This window comes from Phyllobates terribilis, unplaced genomic scaffold (assembly GCF_046119375.1).
Source record: "Phyllobates terribilis strain yellow unplaced genomic scaffold, ASM4611937v1 Scaffold_8__6_contigs__length_399053987, whole genome shotgun sequence".
Classification (NCBI taxonomy): Eukaryota; Metazoa; Chordata; class Amphibia; order Anura; family Dendrobatidae; genus Phyllobates; species Phyllobates terribilis.
The window spans coordinates 327864295-327886657 of NW_027362768.1; the positions used below are offsets into that span (position 1 = coordinate 327864295).

The 22363-nt window shown below is 43.2% G+C and overlaps 2 protein-coding genes across 5 annotated transcripts in view; both read left to right on the top strand.

Moving 5' to 3' along the window:
• The window catches only part of FLNB (filamin B), a 243583-nt gene extending 228486 nt beyond the window's left edge, over positions 1-15097 (top strand). For all 4 annotated transcript variants that reach the window (XM_073644626.1, XM_073644627.1, XM_073644628.1 and 1 more), the window contains 5 exons: positions 2857-2989; positions 3124-3300; positions 8745-8963; positions 11252-11455; positions 12942-15097. In XM_073644626.1, the coding sequence (XP_073500727.1) occupies positions 2857-2989; positions 3124-3300; positions 8745-8963; positions 11252-11455; positions 12942-13129 (921 nt within the window). In that variant the 3' untranslated portion in view covers positions 13130-15097. The remainder of the gene's footprint in view (positions 1-2856; positions 2990-3123; positions 3301-8744; positions 8964-11251; positions 11456-12941) is intronic.
• A 3086-nt stretch (positions 15098-18183) lies between these two features.
• On the top strand, positions 18184-20759 carry LOC141156545 (protein SPMIP1). The gene is made up of 2 exons (XM_073642750.1): positions 18184-18744; positions 20381-20759. Exons 1-2 carry the CDS (start codon positions 18321-18323, stop codon positions 20497-20499), a joined length of 543 nt encoding a protein of 180 aa, XP_073498851.1. The 5' UTR covers positions 18184-18320; the 3' UTR covers positions 20500-20759.
• The last annotated feature ends 1604 nt before the right edge of the window (positions 20760-22363 follow it).

Genomic DNA, 22363 nt, shown 5'->3' on the forward strand with positions numbered 1-22363 from the left:
AGCAAACTTAGAGATATAAACATCAGAGTCAGAAGTGATAGGAGCACCACACTTTGATTAGTGCTTGACGGGGGTCATGAGCATAGACTCCCACCCATAACAGCTCTATACTTGTTTAAGGGCAAACTTTCCCTTTTAAAGAAGATCTCTGTTTTAGAAATTCCTTATCTGTCGAAAGGACCCCTTAAAAATAAACTTCTCACAAGGTTTCCCCCTTGCAGGGACCTATAGTGAACAATGATCAATGATGATTCAACTCAGTGATACCTGAGTGGAATCCTAGCAGCAGTTAAATTTTCCTGCTGCGCCACCACAGGTGGAATAAAGTATTACACAGTGCAGGTCCTCCAGAGTGTGAGACACTCTTTGTAACCACTTTCTGCTCTATCCATGTGATTAGGGTACATAGCAGAGGACCCCTTTTATAAATGCCCTAATTGGGTATATGAAAATGGAAATTCTCATATCGGCAACTTCATTGAGGCCTTCATTATGTAATAGGAAATCTCCAGCATTATGGCCGCGATATATCCATATCCAAGAAAACATTTTGTGATAATTTTTGGCTTCTAGTCCTCAAAAACTTAAACCAACTCTTACAAAATTAATTTTGCTGAGGGCTTCCCAAAACTAGACAATTCCTTTAAAATTTTTGTTTTAAGAAAATGCTCAAAATAATAAAAAATATAATAATAATTATGGAAGCAAAACTCCTTACATATTCCCCCTACCACTCCCGATCCAATTCTTCACAGTTCCTTAACCAGACTCTCTATTTTATGGTCTGAATGGATGGTCATGTGACCGCTGCCGCCAATCTGGGATTGACTGCAGCAATTACACATCTATCCAGACTTAGAGACTAGTGGGGAACCCAGGAAGCATTGGATTGGGGAGAGGAGTATAGAACTACTTTTATTATTTTATATCGTTCTGAGCAGTTTTACTGCTCGTCTTCATCAGTAATAACCACTTATATGTAAAATTACTGAACTGGAAGCAGTTTCCTTGGCAGCAACATTTTTTCTCTGTTGCCTGAAATGCTTAAAGATAGTTGGTTACGTAAGAAATTTTCTTCATGATTTGTTTAAAGGAGTATTTCGGATTTCATGAAAGGATTTTCCAATACTATAAATAGTTGTCCAGGGTTAGAAAAGCATGACTTCTTTTTTTTTTTTTCTTTAAAAATTTATTGCAACTCAGCCCCATTGAAGTTAATAAACACTTTTTTTTTTTTTTTTTTTTTTAATTTTGCAGTTCATTTATTATTTCTATATGGTACATGGTGAGAAAATAAATAAATTAGAGACATAATTTAATATTCATTAATCATTTCTTCAGCACGGTGCAAAAAACTAAAATAAATAAATGAATTAGAGACATTAGTCAGTGAATTAATTATATGGCACCAATCAATAGTACAACTCGTACTGCCGAAAATCAGACCCTCAGCAACTTCAACAGAAATAATAATAAAAAAAATAAAAATGGGTCTGTGAATGGGAAAAAAAGTAACTTTTAAGACTCTGTGAGATGTTTTTTCACATGCAACAATGCTGAATCTTACAAAATGTATATAAATGCTGTTGCCATGTTATTTTTACTGGACAGTAAACCTAAAAAAGTGCACAGGGAAAAAAAAAACCTCTGGAATCCCTTTTTTTTTTTTTTTTTTTGCATTTCCTGCTAAATAATTAGATTATGTTAATAACAATTAATAGGTTATATGAACCCCAAAGTAGTGCCATTACAAAATGCAACTCTTCTGGGAAATAAATTTGCACTTATATTGCTATACCAATGCATATAAAGTTTCCTAGGCTCTTTAGAGGTTTGCACCAAGTATGGAAGTTATCCCTTCTTCCTAGGATAGGGAATAATTTCTTGATCTCTGGGGGTCCAACCACCAAGACCCCCACTGATTCCAAATAGAGGGTTCTGCATTCCAAATGGAACTGCGATCGAGTGCTGTATTCTGTCTCTATGAGACTTTGCCCGGGGTGGTCGAGTACAGCGCTTGCTCGACTATCTCTGGCAGTCCTATAGAGGATGAATTGACCTCCACTCCATTTTAGGCAGGGCTCTGATATGACAAAATATAGATTCTTATGTAGCCAACGATGTCTAGAGATTAAATAAAATAAAACATTATTAACACAAGTTGTCAATCAAACTTTGAGAGGGGCCATGAATTTTCTTAACTGCAGTGCCACCATAACTATAGGGGGGAAACCAGCACATTATGGTTGGAGTAAACTATTGCTGGTTTTACATCGTGGCCCATGATCTTCAAGTCATGACTCTGCCGATCTGACTCCCCTACTCACTAAACACAGGTGGCATTGAAAATGTGAAAAAGGAGCAATCATCTCACCTGTCCGGGTGCACGGCAAAATACTCCAGTAATAGCAACAGTCCAAACGATGGCCGACGCGCATATCTTCTTATAAGAATTGCTTTATTGATCCTGAAGGTATAAAAGGCACAAAAATTAGTTGAAAACGGCACAAAAATTCAAAGGCAGAAAAGAAATATCCACTGTGCTCACAGGCAACATGTTTCAGACCTGCATGATCCTCTGTCAAGTCAATGCAGGTCTGAAACATGTTGCCTTGGAGCTCAGCGGATATTTCTTTTCTGCCTTTTCAATTTTTGTGCAGTTGTTTTCAACCATTTTTTGTGTCTTTTATACTACTGGATCCATACAACAATTCTTTTAAGAAGGATGTGAGTGCTGGCTATTATTTGGACTTTTAAAGGTGGCATTGAGCTACTGTTTGGTCCAGTAATGTTGTATAAGCTTCACATTAAATTTTTAAGTTTTCTTAGATCTCTAACATAGATTGAAATTTTCAGGAGTCTGGCCTGAAGGTCAATCAGCCGGTGTCATTCGCCATCAGACTAAATGGTGCAAAGGGCAAGATTGATGCCAAGGTGCATAGTCCTTCAGGAGCTGTGGAGGAATGCCATGTTTCTGAGCTGGAACCAGGTGAGGACATATTAGTAAAATTTATGAAGAATTCACATAATAGATGAATATTTGCAAGGTCTGTCATTGGGGGTCAGAGATTCCCTTTAAAAGGTCCGTGTCCACTACAACATTGTATATTTTTGTTTTTGCAGACAAGTATGCAGTGCGTTTCATTCCCCGGGAAAACGGTATACACACCATTGATGTGAAGTTTAATGGAAGCCATGTACCTGGCAGCCCTTTCAAGGTGAGGGTAGGAGAACCAGGACAGGAGGGTGATCCAGCTCTTGTGACGGCTTATGGTGCTGGACTGGAGAAAGGTGTTACAGGTATGAGTGCTATAACCAAGTCGTCACACATCAGTTTAATTCTTCTTCTGCTAAGCAGTCAGCAATTTTATATTAAAATTAATAATTTGTAGTCGAACGGCGTACGTAGGCATAGAGTTTTGCACTCTTAAGCTGGCCATACCCCAAATTTAGGCAGGATCATTAGAAGAACTAATGTGTTTTGCTTATCATGACATACATTTTTGTCAATGTGATTTTGCAGTTATTGTTAATGCACTGACACAATTGTGGGGATTGGAGAGAACTCCGATCCTGGTGGTATCACCTTTTAGGCATTATTGTCAATATTGGCTGCAGTATCCAAGTCATTCAAAAGAATAGGGGCTTCCGTTTTGCCCCTGCAAACTGATTGCAGGTATGCATGGGTTACTATGGTAGTCATGGACATAAACTAACACCCCCAAAACTGTTACCAGTATCTAGCAGCAATTTAATCTCCTCTACCCTCATGGGAAACTCCATTAGGTAAAAGGAGATCACTAAGCGCTCTAGCCCTTTAAGAAACGGAGACTGGATTCGATCTCTCCACTGACTCGCTATTGCGTCACTATCTTCACAGGTTTGTGAGGCTTCCTGTATCTGAGCTGTGTTAACAGTAGAGAGAGTCTCAGAAAAACCCTTTATATTCAGTTCTTTCCTCTTGTAGTAGATTAGCCGTTGAGATGCAGCCATGTCCTCTTCTTTTTGATTAACTATTTAGAATGTGCTGTATCCTCCTCTTTTGTATGGGGTGTATATGACGCGCCCAGGGGATGGGGACAACTCGGCGCCCGGGCCTTGTTGCCTTGGGGATGTCGCGGTAGTCGGCTCCCTGGCCCGTACCCTGGGCCTCTCTTTAAAAAGGTGGATAATTATGTGAAAGTTCATGACGCCACCTGTGGTGTCTGGCGAGGATCACCAGCGCTGCAGCAGCCCACTGAGGCCGGTGTTAAGGCAGCTTGGGTGGTATAGCTCCCCACAGGTGGAGCTAGGCCTCAGGGCAGCGTGGATGGAGGGATGCAGGACAAGGGGAACCCAGCCGGGTCTGAAGAAGGATAGGCAAACACACAGTTCACTTCAGTACCTTTTACTGATGGAAGTTCAGGCACATTCCGGAGCACTGTAGGGTGAAGGGTGCATATCAGGATTCTCCCCAGTGAGCGGGTATAGGGCCTCCTGTTTCTTGCCTTTGTGTGGTAAGTTTCTGACCTGCCTGGAGCTAGGCCTAACTTTGTCTCTGTCCTGCATCGGCTGACTTTGTGGTAGGGCCTTCTTTTGGAGTACACGCTCCCAGCTTGCGGGGCCTCCGTGACTCCTGGCTCTGGTACGTATCAGCTCTCGGGTGAGCCCGGGACCTGAAGTCTTCCAGGGGTCTCCGGTTGTCTCTACAAGGGGGGGTATACGGCCCTGTAGACGCGGACCTGGTGTCCAGTATATGTTTTCTGGGGTGAGCTCCTCTGCCCCCAATGCTACTCACTCCTCTAGCCTTCGGCCTCGCTCGAGGCCCTCACTAGGCTATACGCACTGCGCTTCACCGCTCTTATGGCATCGGCACGCCTTGGGCTTTAACTGAACTCCCTGAGTCTAGCTTGCTGGAGCCTCATGCTCCACTGCTGAACTACTAGCTGAGTTCTCTCGACTAGACTGGACTAGACTCTCCAGAGGAACTGACTGCCTGGCTCCACCTTCCCTATTTATATCCCTAACGGGCTCCCTCTGGTGGTCTGAGGTGGAAGGTGGAGGTGTGTGTATGCTGTGGGGGCCTCTTGTGGAGGAATCCATCCATGCACCCCTCTAGGATCTGTGGCACTAATGCACAGCAGGGCGCCACATATAATACGCAGGGGAATGTTGTTACTGTCACATGCTGTGTTTCACTTTTGCCCAGATTTTCCCTATTATGCCAGTAGGGTTGGGTACGTTGACAAATGTTTGGCGACTTCTTCAGTTCATACCGTGTCACTGCACTTCTCATTAGATGCCATTTCTATTCACTCTCCTTTTCACAATGCTCATCATGTAAACCTAGAAAGATATCAGTTCTGAGCAGACAGCACGGCTTTCTGGCTGAGGAGAGATGTGCTGACAGTTTGATGGTCTGGAAATGATGCAGTCCCCATGATGCTGTCGGCCTGTCCAGCTCTGATAAGCTGCGCAGGGTATTCAGTGCAGGGTTTTGTTCTCGTGTCCTTCGGCTATGCCAGCTCATTATTACAAAGCAGATGTTCCCCTATTCATACATTCCATTAAAAATGAACCATTGCGTCTGTGATGAGTCCGACGCGCAGAACAATACTCCAGATAATGTTGTGTTACAGGTCTGGAAATATTTTTTTTACTTTATGTATAGGTTTTATCTAGAAATTACACAATTAAGATCATCTCACAAAGATAATTTGGCATATGGGCATCAAAAAGACTTCCCTGAATAAGATATAGGGGAGAGCTGTAAATAATAGCAGCTTATATTTTGGCAGACCCATCCTGCCAATGTATCACATGGGTGACCGCTGCCACTGAACGGCTCAGCAGAACTTCTCCTGGCGTCAATAGCTAATTCCTGGTATATGATATCAATGGCATATACCTTTTAGTGTAGTCAGCGCCCTACTAAAACTGTGCCCCCCCCCCCCCGAGCGCCCTACTAAAACTGTGCCCCCCCCGAGCGCCCTACTAAAACTGTGCCCCCCCCCCCCCGAGCGCCCTACTAAAACGGTGCCCCCCCCCCCCAAGGGCCCTACTAAAACTGTGCCCCCCCCCCAAGGGCCCTACTAAAACTGTGTCCCCCGAGGGCTCCGCTAAAACAGTGTCCCGCTAAAACTGTGTCGTCGTCCCCAACCCCCCCGAGGGACCCGCTAAAACTGTGTCCCCCCCCCCCCCGGCCCCGCTAAAACTGTGTCATCGTCCCCCCAGAGGGCCCTGCTAAAACTGTGTGCCCCCCCCCCGAGGGCCCCGCTAAAACTGTGTCCCCCTGAGGGTCCCGCTAAAACTGTGTCCCCCTGAGGGTCCCGCTAAAACTGTGTCCCCCTGAGGGTCCCGCTAAAACTGTGTCCCCCTGAGGGTCCCGCTAAAACTGTGTCCCCCTGAGGGTCCCGCTAAAACTGTGTCCCCCTGAGGGTCCCGCTAAAACTGTGTCCCCCTGAGGGTCCCGCTAAAACTGTGTCCCCCCCCAAACTGTGTCGTCGTCCCCCACCCCCCCGAGGGCCCCGCTAAAACTGTGTCCCCCCCCGGCCCCGCTAAAACTGTGTCGTCGTCACCCCAGAGGGCCCCGCTAAAACTGTGTGGTCCCCCCGAGGGCCCCGCTAAAGCTGTGTCCCCCCCCTCCGAGGGCCCCGCTAAAGCTGTGTCCCCCCCCTCCGAGGGCCCCGCTAAAACTGTGTCCCCCCCCCCCTCGGGCCCCGCTAAAACTGTGTCCCCCCCCCCCCTCCGAGGGCCCCGCTAAAACTGTGTCCCCCCCCTCCGAGGGCCCCGCTAAAACTGTGTGCCCCCCCCCTCCGAGGGCCCCGCTAAAACTGTGCCCCCCCCCCTCCGAGGGCCCCGCTAAAACTGTGTCCCCCCCCTGAGGGCCCCGCTAAAACTGTGTCCCCCCCCTGAGGGCCCCGCTAAAACTGTGTCCCCCTGAGGGTCCCGCTAAAACTGTGTCCCCCTGAGGGTCCCGCTAAAACTGTGTCCCCCTGAGGGTCCCGCTAAAACTGTGTCCCCCTGAGGGTCCCGCTAAAACTGTGTCCCCCTGAGGGTCCCGCTAAAACTGTGTCCCCCTGAGGGTCCCGCTAAAACTGTGTCCCCCTGAGGGTCCCGCTAAAACTGTGTCCCCCTGAGGGTCCCGCTAAAACTGTGTCGTCGTCCCCCACCCCCCCGAGGGCCCCGCTAAAACTGTGTCCCCCTGAGGGTCCCGCTAAAACTGTGTCGTCGTCCCCCACCCCCCTGAGGGCCCCGCTAAAACTGTGTCGTCGTCCCCCACCCCCCCGAGGGCCCCGCTAAAACTGTGTCGTCCCCCCCCCCGGCCCCGCTAAAACTGTGTGCCCCCCCCCCGAGGGCCCCGCTAAAACTGTGTCGTCCCCCCCGAGGGCCCCGCTAAAACTGTGTCGTCCGCCCCGAGGGCCCCGCTAAAACTGTGTCCCCCCGAGGGTCCCGCTAAAACTGTGTCCCCCCGAGGGTCCCGCTAAAACTGTGTCCCCCCGAGGGTCCCGCTAAAACTGTGTCCCCCCGAGGGTCCCGCTAAAACTGTGTCCCCCCGAGGGTCCCGCTAAAACTGTGTCCCCCCGAGGGTCCCGCTAAAACTGTGTCCCCCCGAGGGTCCCGCTAAAACTGTGTCCCCCCGAGGGTCCCGCTAAAACTGTGTCCCCCCGAGGGTCCCGCTAAAACTGTGTCCCCCCGAGGGTCCCGCTAAAACTGTGTCCCCCCGAGGGTCCCGCTAAAACTGTGTCCCCCCGAGGGTCCCGCTAAAACTGTGTCCCCCCGAGGGTCCCGCTAAAACTGTGTCCCCCCGAGGGTCCCGCTAAAACTGTGTCCGTCCCCCCCCCCGAGGGTCCCGCTAAAACTGTGTCCGTCCCCCCCCCCGAGGGTCCCGCTAAAACTGTGTCCGTCCCCCCCCCGAGGGTCCCGCTAAAACTGTGTCCCCCCGAGGGTCCCGCTAAAACTGTGTCCGTCCCCCCCCCGAGGGTCCCGCTAAAACTGTGTCCGTCCCCCCCCCGAGGGTCCCGCTAAAACTGTGTCCGTCCCCCCCCCGAGGGTCCCGCTAAAACTGTGTGTGTGTCCCCCCCCGAGGGCCCCGCTAAAACTGTGTCGCCCCCTTTAAAAATTAATAATGCCAACTTTGTTTCACCTCCTGCAAAAAAAATAGTTTGTCGCCCAAATTAAGGGCACATAGTCTATCCCTGTGCACAGATTGGGCTGGCAAAGATGTCGCAATGAAGTGACGTCATTACCGGAGATCAAGGACACCTGGATAGATGTCCAAACATGCCCTGCCCTGGATTTTTGCTCTAGTGACTCCATTTTTTAGGGATGGAAAATTAAAAAAAAAAATTTTTTACCCCTAAGAAAATTGCACTCAGGGCAATTGCCCATGTGCCCCCCATCTCTACTCTACACCCCTGATGAGTCTAACGGTGCACTATCACCATTACATGAACAGATTTGACCTAAACACCATCTGTATCTGATGACCTCTATAAACTGGTAATGAACAGCAGTGCCAGACCTTCTACATGTTGGGGACCGGCCGCACCCTACTGACCCCATATACTCATGGGATTCCTCAGGTCTCCATCATGGACCCAGCATTTTACAGTACAAAATAGCACTTTATCTGATATTTTTGTTCGGATCTTCGATTGAGGCTCTGAGTTATGATGTTTCTGTACAGGACTTCATCCTACGCCAGGATATCATCTTCTGTGTAGTGTGACGTCTCCTAATATTAAAGCATCTTTCTTTGGCAGGTAAACAGTCCGAATTCACAATCAACACCACTAAAGCAGGACCTGGGGCTCTGTCTGTCACCATCGAAGGTCCCTCAAAGGTGACCATGGAATGTAAAGAGTGTCCAGAAGGCTACAGAGTGCTGTATACACCGATGGCACCAGGAAACTACACCATTGGGGTGAAATATGGAGGCCCCAATCACATCCTCGGCAGCCCATTCAAAGCGAAAGTTACAGGTGATTATTCTGTTGTGTCTTGGTTTAAATTGGGGATCAGTCTGTTCCCGAATTTAGCTACTTTCTCTGATTACATCAAGAGAGTAATTCCAATATGAAAGCAGAAAGAAACTATGAATAATAATGGTTCAACGGGGTGCAAAGGGCCCACCAGAAATATTGACTCTGGTGGCCCACTGTTCAGCTACATGAAAATATTATATTACCCTCATTTACAAATTTACTTACGGTATATTAATTAATAATGCACTAGATAATTTGAATGAATCATGAAATGCTGTTTTTGTCTGTACACAGTGAATCAAATGTATTGGGCCAAATACTGCTCATGTTGGGGCGTAAGTGGCTGATTCTTGCAGAGGGGCCCACCGGGGAATTCCCCTGTTCTCCTGTGGGCCAGTCCAAGCCTGTCCTTGGGAATAACCAAAGTGGTTTTCCTTTATATTCAAACTGAGAACGTGGATGACTAAGTCTACTATACATGTGGATTAGGTTGTACCCAGTTGTACAATACTTGCTTAAAGGGGATCTGACAGTTGCTGTATATCAGTATTTTCTTTTTACCTGGTGTAAATGTCACCGTTCTCCTGAATCTGGAGCTGTTTTTCTTTCGTTCCTGCGCCTCTCCGTTCCTGAGATAATGGCCCCCTGTTCCAACTGGGAGGGGGTCATCAACTCTTCTCTATGGGAGTCTTCGTGAGGACCAAGCCCAAATTAGAAGAGGGCAAAAAAACATGAACGGAGCAGAACAAAAGAAAAACAATACCAAATTTTTACACCAGCTAAATAAAAAATACATATTTATGCAAAGTGACAGGTCCAGTATAATGGTTATATTCACCAATGAATGTATATATAATTTTTTACATTTATATATAGATATAAAGTACATAAAAAGTTGTGCATCTTTGGTAAATACTTAGTTACCGATTTAAAGCCAGCATTATAATCCAGAGCTGCATTCATGATTCTGCTGCTTACTTTTGGAAACTGTTGAGAAACCTGTCGACAGGCACATCCCTGAGGCTATGTTCACACGCTGCATTTTTGCAGCGTTTTTTTTTTTCTGCAGCCAACACCTGCCGTCTCGGCTGCGTTTTTTTTTTTTATTTTAAATGTGTTTTTTTTTTTGCGTTCTGAAAATCCTATATGCTGCATTTTTGCACTTTTTCATTGCTTTTTATGGGTGACAAAATGCTGCAGAAATGCTGAAAGAATTCACATGCTGCAGATTTCTAAAATGTTGCAGTTCTTAAATTCACTCCTTATTTGCATTAAAAAATGCTGCTTGTGAACATAGTTCAAGGTCCGTACTACAGTAGAGTGGGAATTTTTTTTTTTCTTCTTATATCAGATTACCGTACGGAAAAAAAACTCTGCAAGAGAATTTGAGAGATTTCAGCTCTGAAGTCTGTAGAATTGTTAATTGTGGACTAAAATGCGAACTAAGTTTGCTTTTTGAACGGAGCGTTTTTGCCGCCAAGAGAGCAGTTTTTGGCTGCAGAAAAAAATTTGAGTGTGAACGTAGCCATAGGGTTTCAAGGCTGCTTAAAAATGTGCTGGAAAATTCTGTAATGGAGCTGTGAATACGTTTGTTATTTAGGTCCTTTACCCCCTTTATGGCACGAAGGGAAGGAGGTGCAAAGTGTTTCGCTTCAGGAAGGTAATCCAGAACTAGGATCGGTGTTGTAAAAAGTGTTAATCCGTCTTCCGTGTCGCTGTAATGTCAGAATATACATTCCCCAGTGTGACCGTCTAACCAGTGCTGCCAATAAGCCTGTGCCCTGTACATTGTCATGTGGTTAACACACAGGAGTATCCATCTTTGCTGTACAGACACTTCGATTTTATGTTTTACAGTCTCTTGATTTAAAGGGGTATTCCCATCTCCCAGATTCTAATAGATGTGCTAGTAATAATAATATTAGAAAATACCTTCAATTAGAAATTTAGTATAGTTCTTCTGATTCGCTATGTCTCTTACCCCATGTGTAGGGCTTTGCAGTAGCTTAGGGTATCCATGGTTTCGTCCACTAACTGTCACTATTTGAGACTTCGTAACCATGGATACCTAAGCTACTGCAATGCCCTGCACATGGGGTAAGTGACATAGCGAATCAGAAGAACTATTATACATTTCTAATTGAAAGTATTTGTTATTATTATTATTATTACACCTACTACATATTGGGATAGGATCTTGCAGATGGGAATACCCCTTTAATCGTTTCATGTATCTTCATTTTTCCCCTTATGACGTGTCCTAACGGTACAATCTGGTCCCTTAGGTCAGCGGCTGGTCAGCGTTGGCGGTGTCAGCGAGACGTCCTCTATAATAGTGCAGTCTGTGACTCGTGCATCCACAGAGACCGTATATAGCGCACTGCCCAGGTTTGCGTCAGACGCTAGCAAAGTCACGTCCAAAGGAGCGGGTCTGTCAAAAGCGTACCTGGGACAGAAGAGCAGCTTCACTGTGGACTGCAGCAAAGCAGGTACGAGTCTGCACATATTTTTATCCTTGGGAATCCCATAGTGGTGTAACTTGGAACTCGTTGGGCCCGATGCAAAATCTCCAACTTTCGTAGGTCTGTGTATATTATTCTTGGACTTTTTGCCCCCTCCCTACCACACTAGTCTGCAACCCCTGCACCCACTATAGTTGCATCCCTGAACTGGATCCTAAAAATCTCCCAAATCCATTCCCTGTACAGATACTTTCCAGATTTGTTAAACCCAAAGTGAAAAAACAAAATTAGTATCTTGATGTGGAATTTGCCGGTGACTAGATCAACACTCATCTGCAGCAAATCGGCCGCTGGGGAACATGTCCTCCTGTCATATTCAGGAGGACAATGGCGTCTTGAGCTAAGTTCACACGTCCAGTAATCATCCATTTAAAAAGGATCCAGTAAGCAAAAAAAAGATCAATTTCAGAGTTCTTGTCCTCTTCCTCTCTGAAGAGACAATTTGCATATTTAATTTCCCAGAGGAGCATGCATGGCTTATAAGTCTCCTCCCTCTGACATGCCAGGCTTGGGTTGTCACTCTCCACAAGGAGAAACGTTAACCCTTAGACCCCAGTCAAGAGTTTCTCACTTTAAAAAAATCAGATCTCATACTTTGCACTGATGAGGAACAACACCCCGAAACACCTGTCTGCAAATTGAGATTCTGGTTTGGCTTACATACCATAGCAATGGGATAGGTTATCAATATGAGATTCGTGGGGATCGAACACCAGACACCCCCACTGATCAGCTGATGGGAGATAAACTGCAGTACTCAGCCACTAAACAACGTAGTGATCGATCTGCGCTCTTCCACCCAATACACTGCTTACATCCGGCTGATATCTGCCGAGTAGTTGGGGGTGCTGAGTGTTGGACGCTTGCTGATCTTTATCAACATATAAATCCTGGACAACCCCATTAACTGCATTCATGTGTCTCTATGCATGATACAATTCTTCTACTTGCTTGATGTCCATTGAGGAGATCATGACTTTTTGGGCAGAGCCATGGTCCTTACTGATGGGAGCACCAAATGTTGTCCCGCTCCCTCTACTTCAACCGATGGCAGAGCGAGCCCACAGAAAGTGACCTCGTGGCCTAGTTTCATTTGTTGGGTCATTTTATTTGGGTGCTCTGGTTCACCACAAGGTACAGGGAACCCTCCAACCTAAGGGTATGTGCCTTTTTGCTAAGGTTTTGGAGCAAAAAGAAATTTTTGAGGAGTTTTAATGGAGGATTTGGAGAATTCACGCTCAGTTTCTGCTCCACAAAGCTCCTAAAAACATAAATCAATAAATAAAAATCATTGTGCATATACCCTTAGATAGACCATGGCCAATTTTAGCTTGGCAAGAACAGGCAATTGGAGAGATCAAATATATTCCCAAAATTGGTATTAATGACTTCCATTATGGTCAGTTTTCACCATTTGAACCTAAACTTCATCTGTACCTTTTTTCTCTCCCAGGTTCTAACATGTTACTAGTTGGTGTACATGGGCCGACAATACCCTGCGAGGAAGTCTCTGTAAAACATCTCGGAAATAAGCAATATAATGTCAATTACCACGTCAAGGAGAAAGGAGATTACACCCTGGTGGTAAAATGGGGAGAGGAACACATCCCCGGCAGTCCCTTCCGTGTCACCGTCCCATAAAATGTATAGAACCTTCTGCAACAAAAAGAAAAGATCTTTATTATTTGGAGCAGATTGTATCAAGAGGAAAAAAAACAAAAACATTCAACGTAATTTTATATGTGACTTTTTTATGCTAGAGAATTGAAAAAAATTTATGTATGTTTTAGATGTCCATTTTGGTAATTTAATAGCAAAATCTCTACGGCTGGAAGGGCTTATTTATACTTGATATTGCTTAACTTCTCGGATGCCAACTTTGTCCTGATCAATCTGATTAATCGCGTAAGAAGGGGACCAATGACATTGTCTAAAGGATCGATATGAAATAAAACTGGAAAGATTTCCTCACTATTAGATTTGTAACGGAACTACTGATAATCCCAATTTGTAGTCCTCAGTTCGATCTGGGAAAGTAGTGAGAATTCTGGTACTTTGTTTTTTAGGTTAGCGCCTATCGCTCACTGTCTAGTCATCGGGATATTATATAAAAAAAAAAAATCACACTCACTACCACTGAAGTTTCTTGATAACACAAAATTATATTCCAGATTAATCTCTACTGTTTACACTTTACAGGAATGTATATCTTTGTTCTTGAACTAAAAACAACAATTTACTTTCATCACTTTTTATTAAAATAGAATAAATCAGCACTTAAATAAGAAATGCTCATACATATGTCTGTTATACGGCTCCATACAGGCTCCAAGATGTACTGAACCATAATATTGTGCCCGTAGATGTCTATGGGGCCATAACATATATCCCTTTCTCCTATGTCATATGTGGCATGCTCCATCTTAATGCAATATTTTTTTCTAGGAGAGAAGATCTCTTTAATACTGTCCTTTTATAGGGTCAACATTTGTCCGTCTAACAATATAGTCTATGTATTTACAACCCTGCGTGTGCAGCATCTCAGTGGTGTTTTGAGGGTTTGTGGGGTTTTTTTTTTTTTCAAAATGCTATTTTTGTCCTGTAAGCTTTTCTGTAGCATATTAAAAAAAAAAAAAATACAAAAGTAGTAACATAAAAAACACCACCAAAAAACATTTGTAAAAAACCTGAGTTTCAAGTAGTTTTTTAATGGATTTTTTTGAAGACACTGAAAAAAAAAGTGGGCATCAAGAAATATATTGACCTAATGTAGAATAAAAAATATGGCCGTGTGAAAATACCCATTGATTGAAATAAAATTATTTGATGAAACACCTCAAACACTTCCAAATTAAATAGTTACCTCAATACCATATTGCCTGTGATGCTTGATTTATTTAGTTTTTTTGTAGTATTAAAAGATCATGTTGATGACTGTTTGTATCAAGCAAAGCAATTTCTTCTACATGTCTTACTGCATATAGCGATCTCTTGAATTCACTAATTGTATATCAGATATGGCCACCTCATAATGAGATTTTTTTAATTGTCACTGAGGGGCTTAAATCATGTTTTTAGGCTATGCTATAAACTATTTTGATGGCTGAAAAGTGGAGAAAACTATGTTAACCTAATCACTAAACTAAAATATCAAAAACACTAGTTTGTAATATGATTATTCTAAGTATAAAGTGGCTGCACCATTTATTTGTACAAATAGAAAGAAAAACTAGGTTACTTTAGGTGCTTGCATTCTGTGGGTGCCCATGGCGGTTCCTAAATATTTAATTCATGTAGCCAAACAGCACAAGATCACACAGTAAACTTTTTCATAGGAGGTTTACAGTGGTAAAAAAACAAGTCATTTTATAACTAAATGTATTTTGTTTTCTATATGAAATGTCGTTTTAACTAAATGTTTCCATGTAATAAACTTTTCTAGAAAATTCTGTACGTTTTAAAATACTATTTTGGAAATTCTATCAAGCAGAACCAGATATCAGAAGCTTTTTACTGTGCATTGTGCCTCACTGTGAAACTCACTACTTTGTACACCTCAAACAGAGAAACCAATAAACTGGAATAAATTGTTTAGTATCTGATGCCAAATGCTTGGTTGTATGTTTTTGTTTGACAATTAAACTGTGTGTGTTTAACAGAACGATCCATGGTAGCACAAAAGAAAGCTTTTTAAGGGAAATTCCAGTGAAACACAGATTTTTCATTGTTTGCTATTAGGGCATTTTTGAGGAAGTTTTTCTCATGTGGTTTCCGATCCATGGATAAGTGAATACAAGAGAGAAGTTTTATTCTTCCCTTTATACATTCCCCTTTTTTGTTTACTACTGTATTTGGCTCTAAAAAAAAATGCATCAAAAACTGCATGTTTGATTTGAGCCCTACGAGACTGTCTTAGCCAGGTTTTCCTCGAGTCCATAAGAGCCAATGCCTGTCAGTGCTATCACAGTGGACATTACTATGATTGTTTTTCCAGAAGGGCATTGTTCACAATGAAGTGGTCATCCGTGTGGGATGTGGCCAAAGGACGTCCATGTCTCTGCCTTTCTATGACTCTTCCAGAATATCTGCATTTCTGATGACTCTGTGACTCTCTAAGCTCAGTGGCCACTTCCGTCTGAGAACATCCTGCCTGAAGCCTCGCAATGGCTGGTACTGGGGATCAATTCTTAGGTGTCGTCTTGGTCTCACGATGTCAAAATGTGAACAGCATGATGAGGAGGACTGTTTAATACTAGTGTTGAGCGAGTATGTTCAGTTAACCCTTTCGTTGAGTATGCTCGGGTGAGCACCGAGTAGTTACAGCGTGCTCGGTGTTGTGTAAATCACTCCCGTGTGCATGATTTGCGACTGTTTGACAGCTTTATTACATGTGAGGAATGTCTGCTTCTTACAGATTCCTCACATGTATTAAAGCTGTCAAACAGTCGCAAATCATGCATACGGGAATGATTTAAACATAACACCGAGCAGCTGTAACTACTCGGTGCTCGCCCGAGCATGCTCGGCGAAAGGGTTAACAGAACTTACTTGCTCAACACTATTTAATACCAATTCTAATTGAGCCACAAAATGTATTGAGTGATTCAGGGATCAAACACCTGTTGTGAATTTTGCCATAAAAGGAAACCCGTCAGGTCCCTCATACCCCCAGGACCACCAGCAGTTAGGCAGGGTCTTTATGTATGTAGACCTAACAGTCCCTGTATTACATTACACACACAAATAGAGCTTTAGAAAAAGTATTTCTAAAGTCAGTTTATGATACGTAAATGAAGCCTTTGACTAGTGGAGGGGGCGTTAGTATCCCCAGACTAGTCAGCCCACTTAGCATGACCGGAAGTGCAGAAGACTTCCGATTTAAAAAAAAAAAAAAAAGTGATTGCACTCAGACCATTGTTACTGTATACTATGGGACAGTGCAGATCTGTGTATCTTTTCTCAGCTTTTCTCGACGTGAGAAAAAAAATTGCGGTATGCTGTGATTTCACTCCGAAATCTGATGGGTGCGAGAAAAAAATCGGATGCCATGTGGACTATGAGTGGCATCTGTTTTTATGGATACATTGCAATTCTGTAACATGGGAAACTGTAAATTGTCTTGTTTGATATAATTTTTTATTTTAACATTTAAAATACATTCACCCAACCGGATTCCAAAGCCTGGAACTAAATAAGGTTCTCGGAAAAAGAAAAAAAACATGACTGGCATAATACACTAATAATAACCCATAGAGCCAAAAAAAGGAAAATGGATGAATACTAACTACCCTTAGTGTGATATCAGATGAAAGAGTTGTTAGAGGTGCAATGCACAAGTATACAAAACTATCCTAAATTCAGTATAAAAAAAAAAAACTTAAGTGAGCAATAACACTGATCAATAAAGGACCATGTGCATAGTCTCCATAGTCCTCGTTGCAAATTGGCTGAAGGTGGAAGGAGCCCACCACTATTGACATGTGGTGCCTTCCTCAGGGATGAAGGATTTTCTTTTTTTAAACTGAAAGGAACCTGTCACCTTACCGAAAGTAGAAAATGAACTTATTTCAGCAATGGGGGTGTACACGGAGCGATTACAGTCCACGCTCACGGCTCCACCAACTATACTGTGTGCAGTGACTGTAAGCACGACCCGGCACTTTAACTGACAGCCTGCTCTGAGCAGATACACTGCAGAGCTGGCTGTCAATCAAAGTGCTTACAGTCACTGCTTACAGTATAGTTAGCGGAGCCGTGAGCGTGGACTGTTATCGCTCCGTGTACACCCCCATTGCTGAAATAAGTTCATTTTCGACTGGTAGCCGCATTTTCAGTATGGTGGTCAGGCAGAATTGGAATGCAATTTGCCTACAAATTAACCCAATATCTGCAGGTAAATAGTATTTTACAAGATGACCAGTTCCCTTTAATGTGAGTTTCATATAATGGTGTATTACACCTCTTTTTCTTTTTATTCATCTGATATCGCACTATAGGTAGTTTTATAGTCCTTTTCATTTTGTCTACTCTATATGTATTTGGCTTAATTGATTGTTATGCCAGTAATGATTTTTGAGGGGGGATTGACATTTTGTGCACTTTAATATTTTTAATTTAATTTTTTTTTTTGCAATAATAAAGAATTATTTAGTTAAACTTTCAGAAGTGCAACCAATTTTTTTTTTGTACTTGTTTATCCTCTTTGTCTTTGGATGGTATATGCCTTTCATGCACATTGATTTACACCATAATTATACTGCTGCTGCCCAATCTTTTGGGTATTCGGCTTAAAAAGTTTTGACAATTTTAGGAAATAATATTGGTCTTAAAAAGTAAGCCAATCAAGAGGTGGCATAAAGAAGAGAAAAGTGGCTGTCTAAATTTGACCATAGTAATGAATCTTCCAATGTAATTCATAAATTTGGCCTAGGGGTATCATGCAGTACAACCTTTACTTTAATATATTTTGTAGGTCTTTTTAATTGTGCTTCTAATTAGATGAAAGGAACAATATAAAAATATTAGAAAAGTTAACTGTAACTTGGAATTTGCTACTTGTTCTTCGAGACCCTTTGAGCCGTCCACTCATTAGTATTGGAATTCTTGTACTTCTTCATTATTCATGTCTTGTTTTTTGAGTTGCCGTGTTCATTGCTTGTTCACACAACCCCTCCCTGCCCAGTCCCTCTGTAGGACTGTCTCCCTGGAGATGTCAGTAAACTCTGACTGAGCCACTGATCACATTTCCCAGGCCTGGCTGCTGGTGTCCTCCTCTTATTGGATCTTCTCCACGGCCCTTCGTAAAAACCTGATTACTTAATAACTCCTCAACATGAAAGACCTGCTGACAACCAGGAACCAAAACAGCTGGAAGGAACTTATTGAGAAGGAAACATTAACCCGGATGACCTGGAAGATGAAATATAATGAAGAGCACCCAACACAGCCCCAACTGGAGACCACCAGGAAGAGGAGAGAGGTCTTCATTCCTAAGGCTGTGACCAGTCTTCCTCCTCTGATTAAGACCCCTCCAGCCCTGGTGAGCAGGACAGAAGAAAGTGATCATGACCAATTAGATATACTGAACTTAGCTGAAATGAGGCCAGTCACACCGCACAGCTCCCATGTGCTTTATGATGGGTTTTCCAAGGAGGGAAAGGGAAGGTCCTTGTATCTGCAAATGAGAAAAAGGTTGGGGCCAGAAGAGAAGTATCTGCACCCCTTATTGTCCTCCTGGGATTATGGCTGGAGGCTAGGTAAGAGGACTGGTATAAAATTAGTTACCGTATATGTTCCTAATTTAGGGTACATATCTGTGAGGATATAAATACAAAACCTGCATCATTTTTATAATTTTGCTGCTATAGACCTGTATCTTAATACTCTGGCTCTCGGGGCTACTTATGTCACCCATACTCCACGGCATAGGACCTGCTAGGACCTGAATGGACACTACAAGTCCCTATTACAACTCTGATGTCTTATAAATGGAGTTTAACGGAGAATGACCCAACTCTAGTAACAGCATAACGCTTGCATGGTCAAATATTTCCAATGTCTTGACCGAAAAGCGTAAGTATAGTATTACAAATTTAGATAAATTGGCACCGATGTAATAAATGGAAGGAGCAGGTTCCTCAAAGTGAAAAGTGTTTGCAGCAACTCTCTGCTCTGGTTCAAATGTCAGTGATTTTCTTGTATGAGAAAATTGGTTCGAGTTTCATCAGTGTTTTTTTTTATCCGAGTTTGAACAGTGTGTCAGTCTTTAGCATCTGAGTTTCATAAGTTTTTCTTGGATGAGAGACGACAAAAAAGTTTCTTTATCTTTTCTTATCTAGCAGTCTGTGAAAAACGAACAGCGCATGGATGACATCCGAGTGATGTCCAATTTTTTTTTTTTTATGACCCCATAGACTTGATTTGTTGATTTTGATCTGACACTCAGATCAAAATCAAATAGGTTTGTTCGTTCCACAAAAAGTAATGGACATCTACTAGTATAATAGGTAAGAGTGCTATCCATGAAAAACCTGTACGCAAGAAAATGGACGTCTGAATGAGCCCTAAGAGAGAGAGATCCTGAATAGTGAGCAGTCCCCTCTATGACATCTATATGTGCATAAAAAGTTTATGGAAAGGAACCGGTGTGAGCTTAAATTTTTCCATACATATAAGACCTACCATATGAAATAATATAGTGCCATATGGAAATTATATACAAAATATAATTTCCATATGACAGTATATATATATATATATATATATATATATATATTGCATATGACCGTATATTATTTCATATGGTTAGTTTGTGTCTTTACACCTCATCCCCATCGCCTGAAGCTTAAAAGGTCAGCATTAGGGGCGAACATACCATTAGTGCAACCTGGGCGGCGGCACAGGGGCCCGAAAAGGTAAGGGGGCCACTACCATCTCCAAAACAGGTGGAATTGTGCAAAATGATGAAGCTATTGGACTGCAAAGGTCCAAGGTTATTGTTCTTGCACAGTGGCCCCTTTAGTCTGTGTCAGCACCCGTGTCCTCCTCTGAGTGTTTTTCTGCTGCTTCACTCAGGGGAGACAGGTGCAAACCCATCACTGCCATCATCTGTACTCCAAAGGAACACATTCTGATATCAATGCAGGTGAAGTCAGGCAAATAGACTGAAGAAAAGCCAGGGTTTGGAAGCCACTTACATACATTTTTTTTTTTACAGAAAGACAAATCTCCTAATAAAGTGATTTGCAAAATGTCATACCTATCCAAGCGAAACCAAATGAATAAAAACTAAAGTTTAGTTACTCTGATATATTGATCTCAGTATGTTGATGAGTGTTAAAGTAGCACAGTGAAATTTGGTACAACATTCACCGTCCAATATCTGCATTTCAGGGGATGTCGTGAATGAATTTCAAACTCCGATCCACGGAAGATCCCGAATTGTGAAGGACACGTTCTACAGCAGGAACGGAATCCTGTCTATACCGTCCAGCAGTGACCGGATGCTGTGACACCTCTATATGTGATATGGGTGCACTTTAACCTCTGTGTTACTGCTGCAATGGCTGGACTCCTTCTAAGGTTTTGCGGTGATCTTATTTCGGTTTGCTAGAAGGTCCAGGTCTTGTGGCACTAGTTCAGACACAACAATGAACCTTCTGACACTGGCCTGTTTCTGCTGTGTATAGTTTGTCATCCTTCTGATGTTTTCACTGCTTGAAACCGGCATTCAGATAATAAAAGGCAGAGTGTTACATGACACTGCAGTTAACATCGGCATACATTGTTATTTTTTGTGCATTGTATCGTCACCATAATAACCATTTAGGAGCTGCCTTATTTCTGAGAAGTTACTAGGCAGCAGCAATACAGCCTGGATTATCACTAGTTTGCAAGTAAACCGGTTCCACCAGAGCAGAAGATTTGGCATTGTACTTTAAAGGAAACCTTAAATGCTATTAACCTGCGTATATAGGGTTAATCTGCAGGTTATTGATGCACGGAAGCTTTACTGAAAGTGTCTACCAGGAGGAAATTAACTTTATCCCTACTGGGAGCTGCCGGCTTTCAGTCATAGTGGCGTGCCCACAGCAGCTAGTCACTGCTCACAGCACGCCCTGGTGTGATTGACAGCTCTCTCTGTATAGATACACAGCAGAGCAGGCTGTTAAAGTGCCAGGGCGTTGCTTATCGCCGCCGCTAACTTGTACTGAGCGGTGATTGAAGCTGCTCTGTACACGCCCCATGACTGAAAGCTGCCGGCTCACAGAAGGAAAAAAGTTAATTTCCTCCCGGTGCACTTTCGGTAAGGCGGCTGAGCAACATTGTAACCTGCCGATTAACCCTATAACAACAGGGCAGGTTAAGAGCGATTGGGGATATCACAGGTTCCTTTTAAGACCGAACACCCTTCTAACATACATGTTGAGGTGTTGGATAAGCTCACTGGATTTTTGACAAGCAAGAGTATTCCAAAAGGAGGTGCTTAGAGAAGAGCAATATACTGGTTAGGAGGCCAATGCATTAGAAGATCAGAGGACTTCTGATAGAGGCACATCCAAAATATTGTAAAATAATTTAATTAGATCACAATTAAACAGTTGTCCAGGACTTTAATATTGATGATTTATCCTTAGGATAGGTCATCAATATCTGATCGTGGGGGGTGCGACACCCGGCATCCCCGCCAATCAGCTGTTCCCTATGCCGATGGCGGCCAGATGTGTTGAGTTGCGGAGATGCACAGCTAAGTCAAATACATAGTGGCCGCGGCTGAGTACTGTGCATCTGCCCCCTATTGATCTGAATAGGAGTGGATCTGCAGTACCCGGCCGCGGCCACTATTCCATTGAAGGAGCTGTGCAGCTCCACAACTCAGCACATCCAGCCACCAGCTGCAACAGCGGATCGGTGGGATGCCAAGTGTCATACCCCCCACTGATCAGATATTGATGACCTATCCTAAGGCTAGACCATCAATATAAAAGTCCTGGACAACCCCTTCAATGCATTTTGAAACCCTTTGTGGGCACTAAATCACAACAACCATGAAGAACCAGGTTGTCAGTTTGTGTACCCCATGTTTCTAATAATTTTCAGAATAAAGACTTTTTACCCCGTGAGGATCTTCTTCACATTGTATTTAAAGCCTACTGTATATCATATGGGGAAATATGGGACTCAAAAATAGATCTCCTGGAAAATCTTCATTGCAGTGCATAGAAATTTTCACTAGTGGCCAATCCCTTCTATGTCCCCCATGAAAACACATTTAGATGCTGCGGCTCTATCCAATTCTATGTGAACACGGAGTCTTTTTGCAAAGTTTTCGGAGCAGAGCCTCAAACTTTTTGAGGAGTTTCGACTTTTTGAGGA

Excerpts from the sequence above, each read along its gene's own strand:
- LOC141156545 (XM_073642750.1), top strand. The coding sequence starts at position 18,321 with ATGAAAGACCTGCTGACAACCAGGAACCAAAACAGCTGGAAGGAACTT. Across the intron at positions 18,745-20,380 it reads GGATTATGGCTGGAGGCTAG|GGGATGTCGTGAATGAATTT; the intron begins GTAAGAGGACTG and ends TCTGCATTTCAG.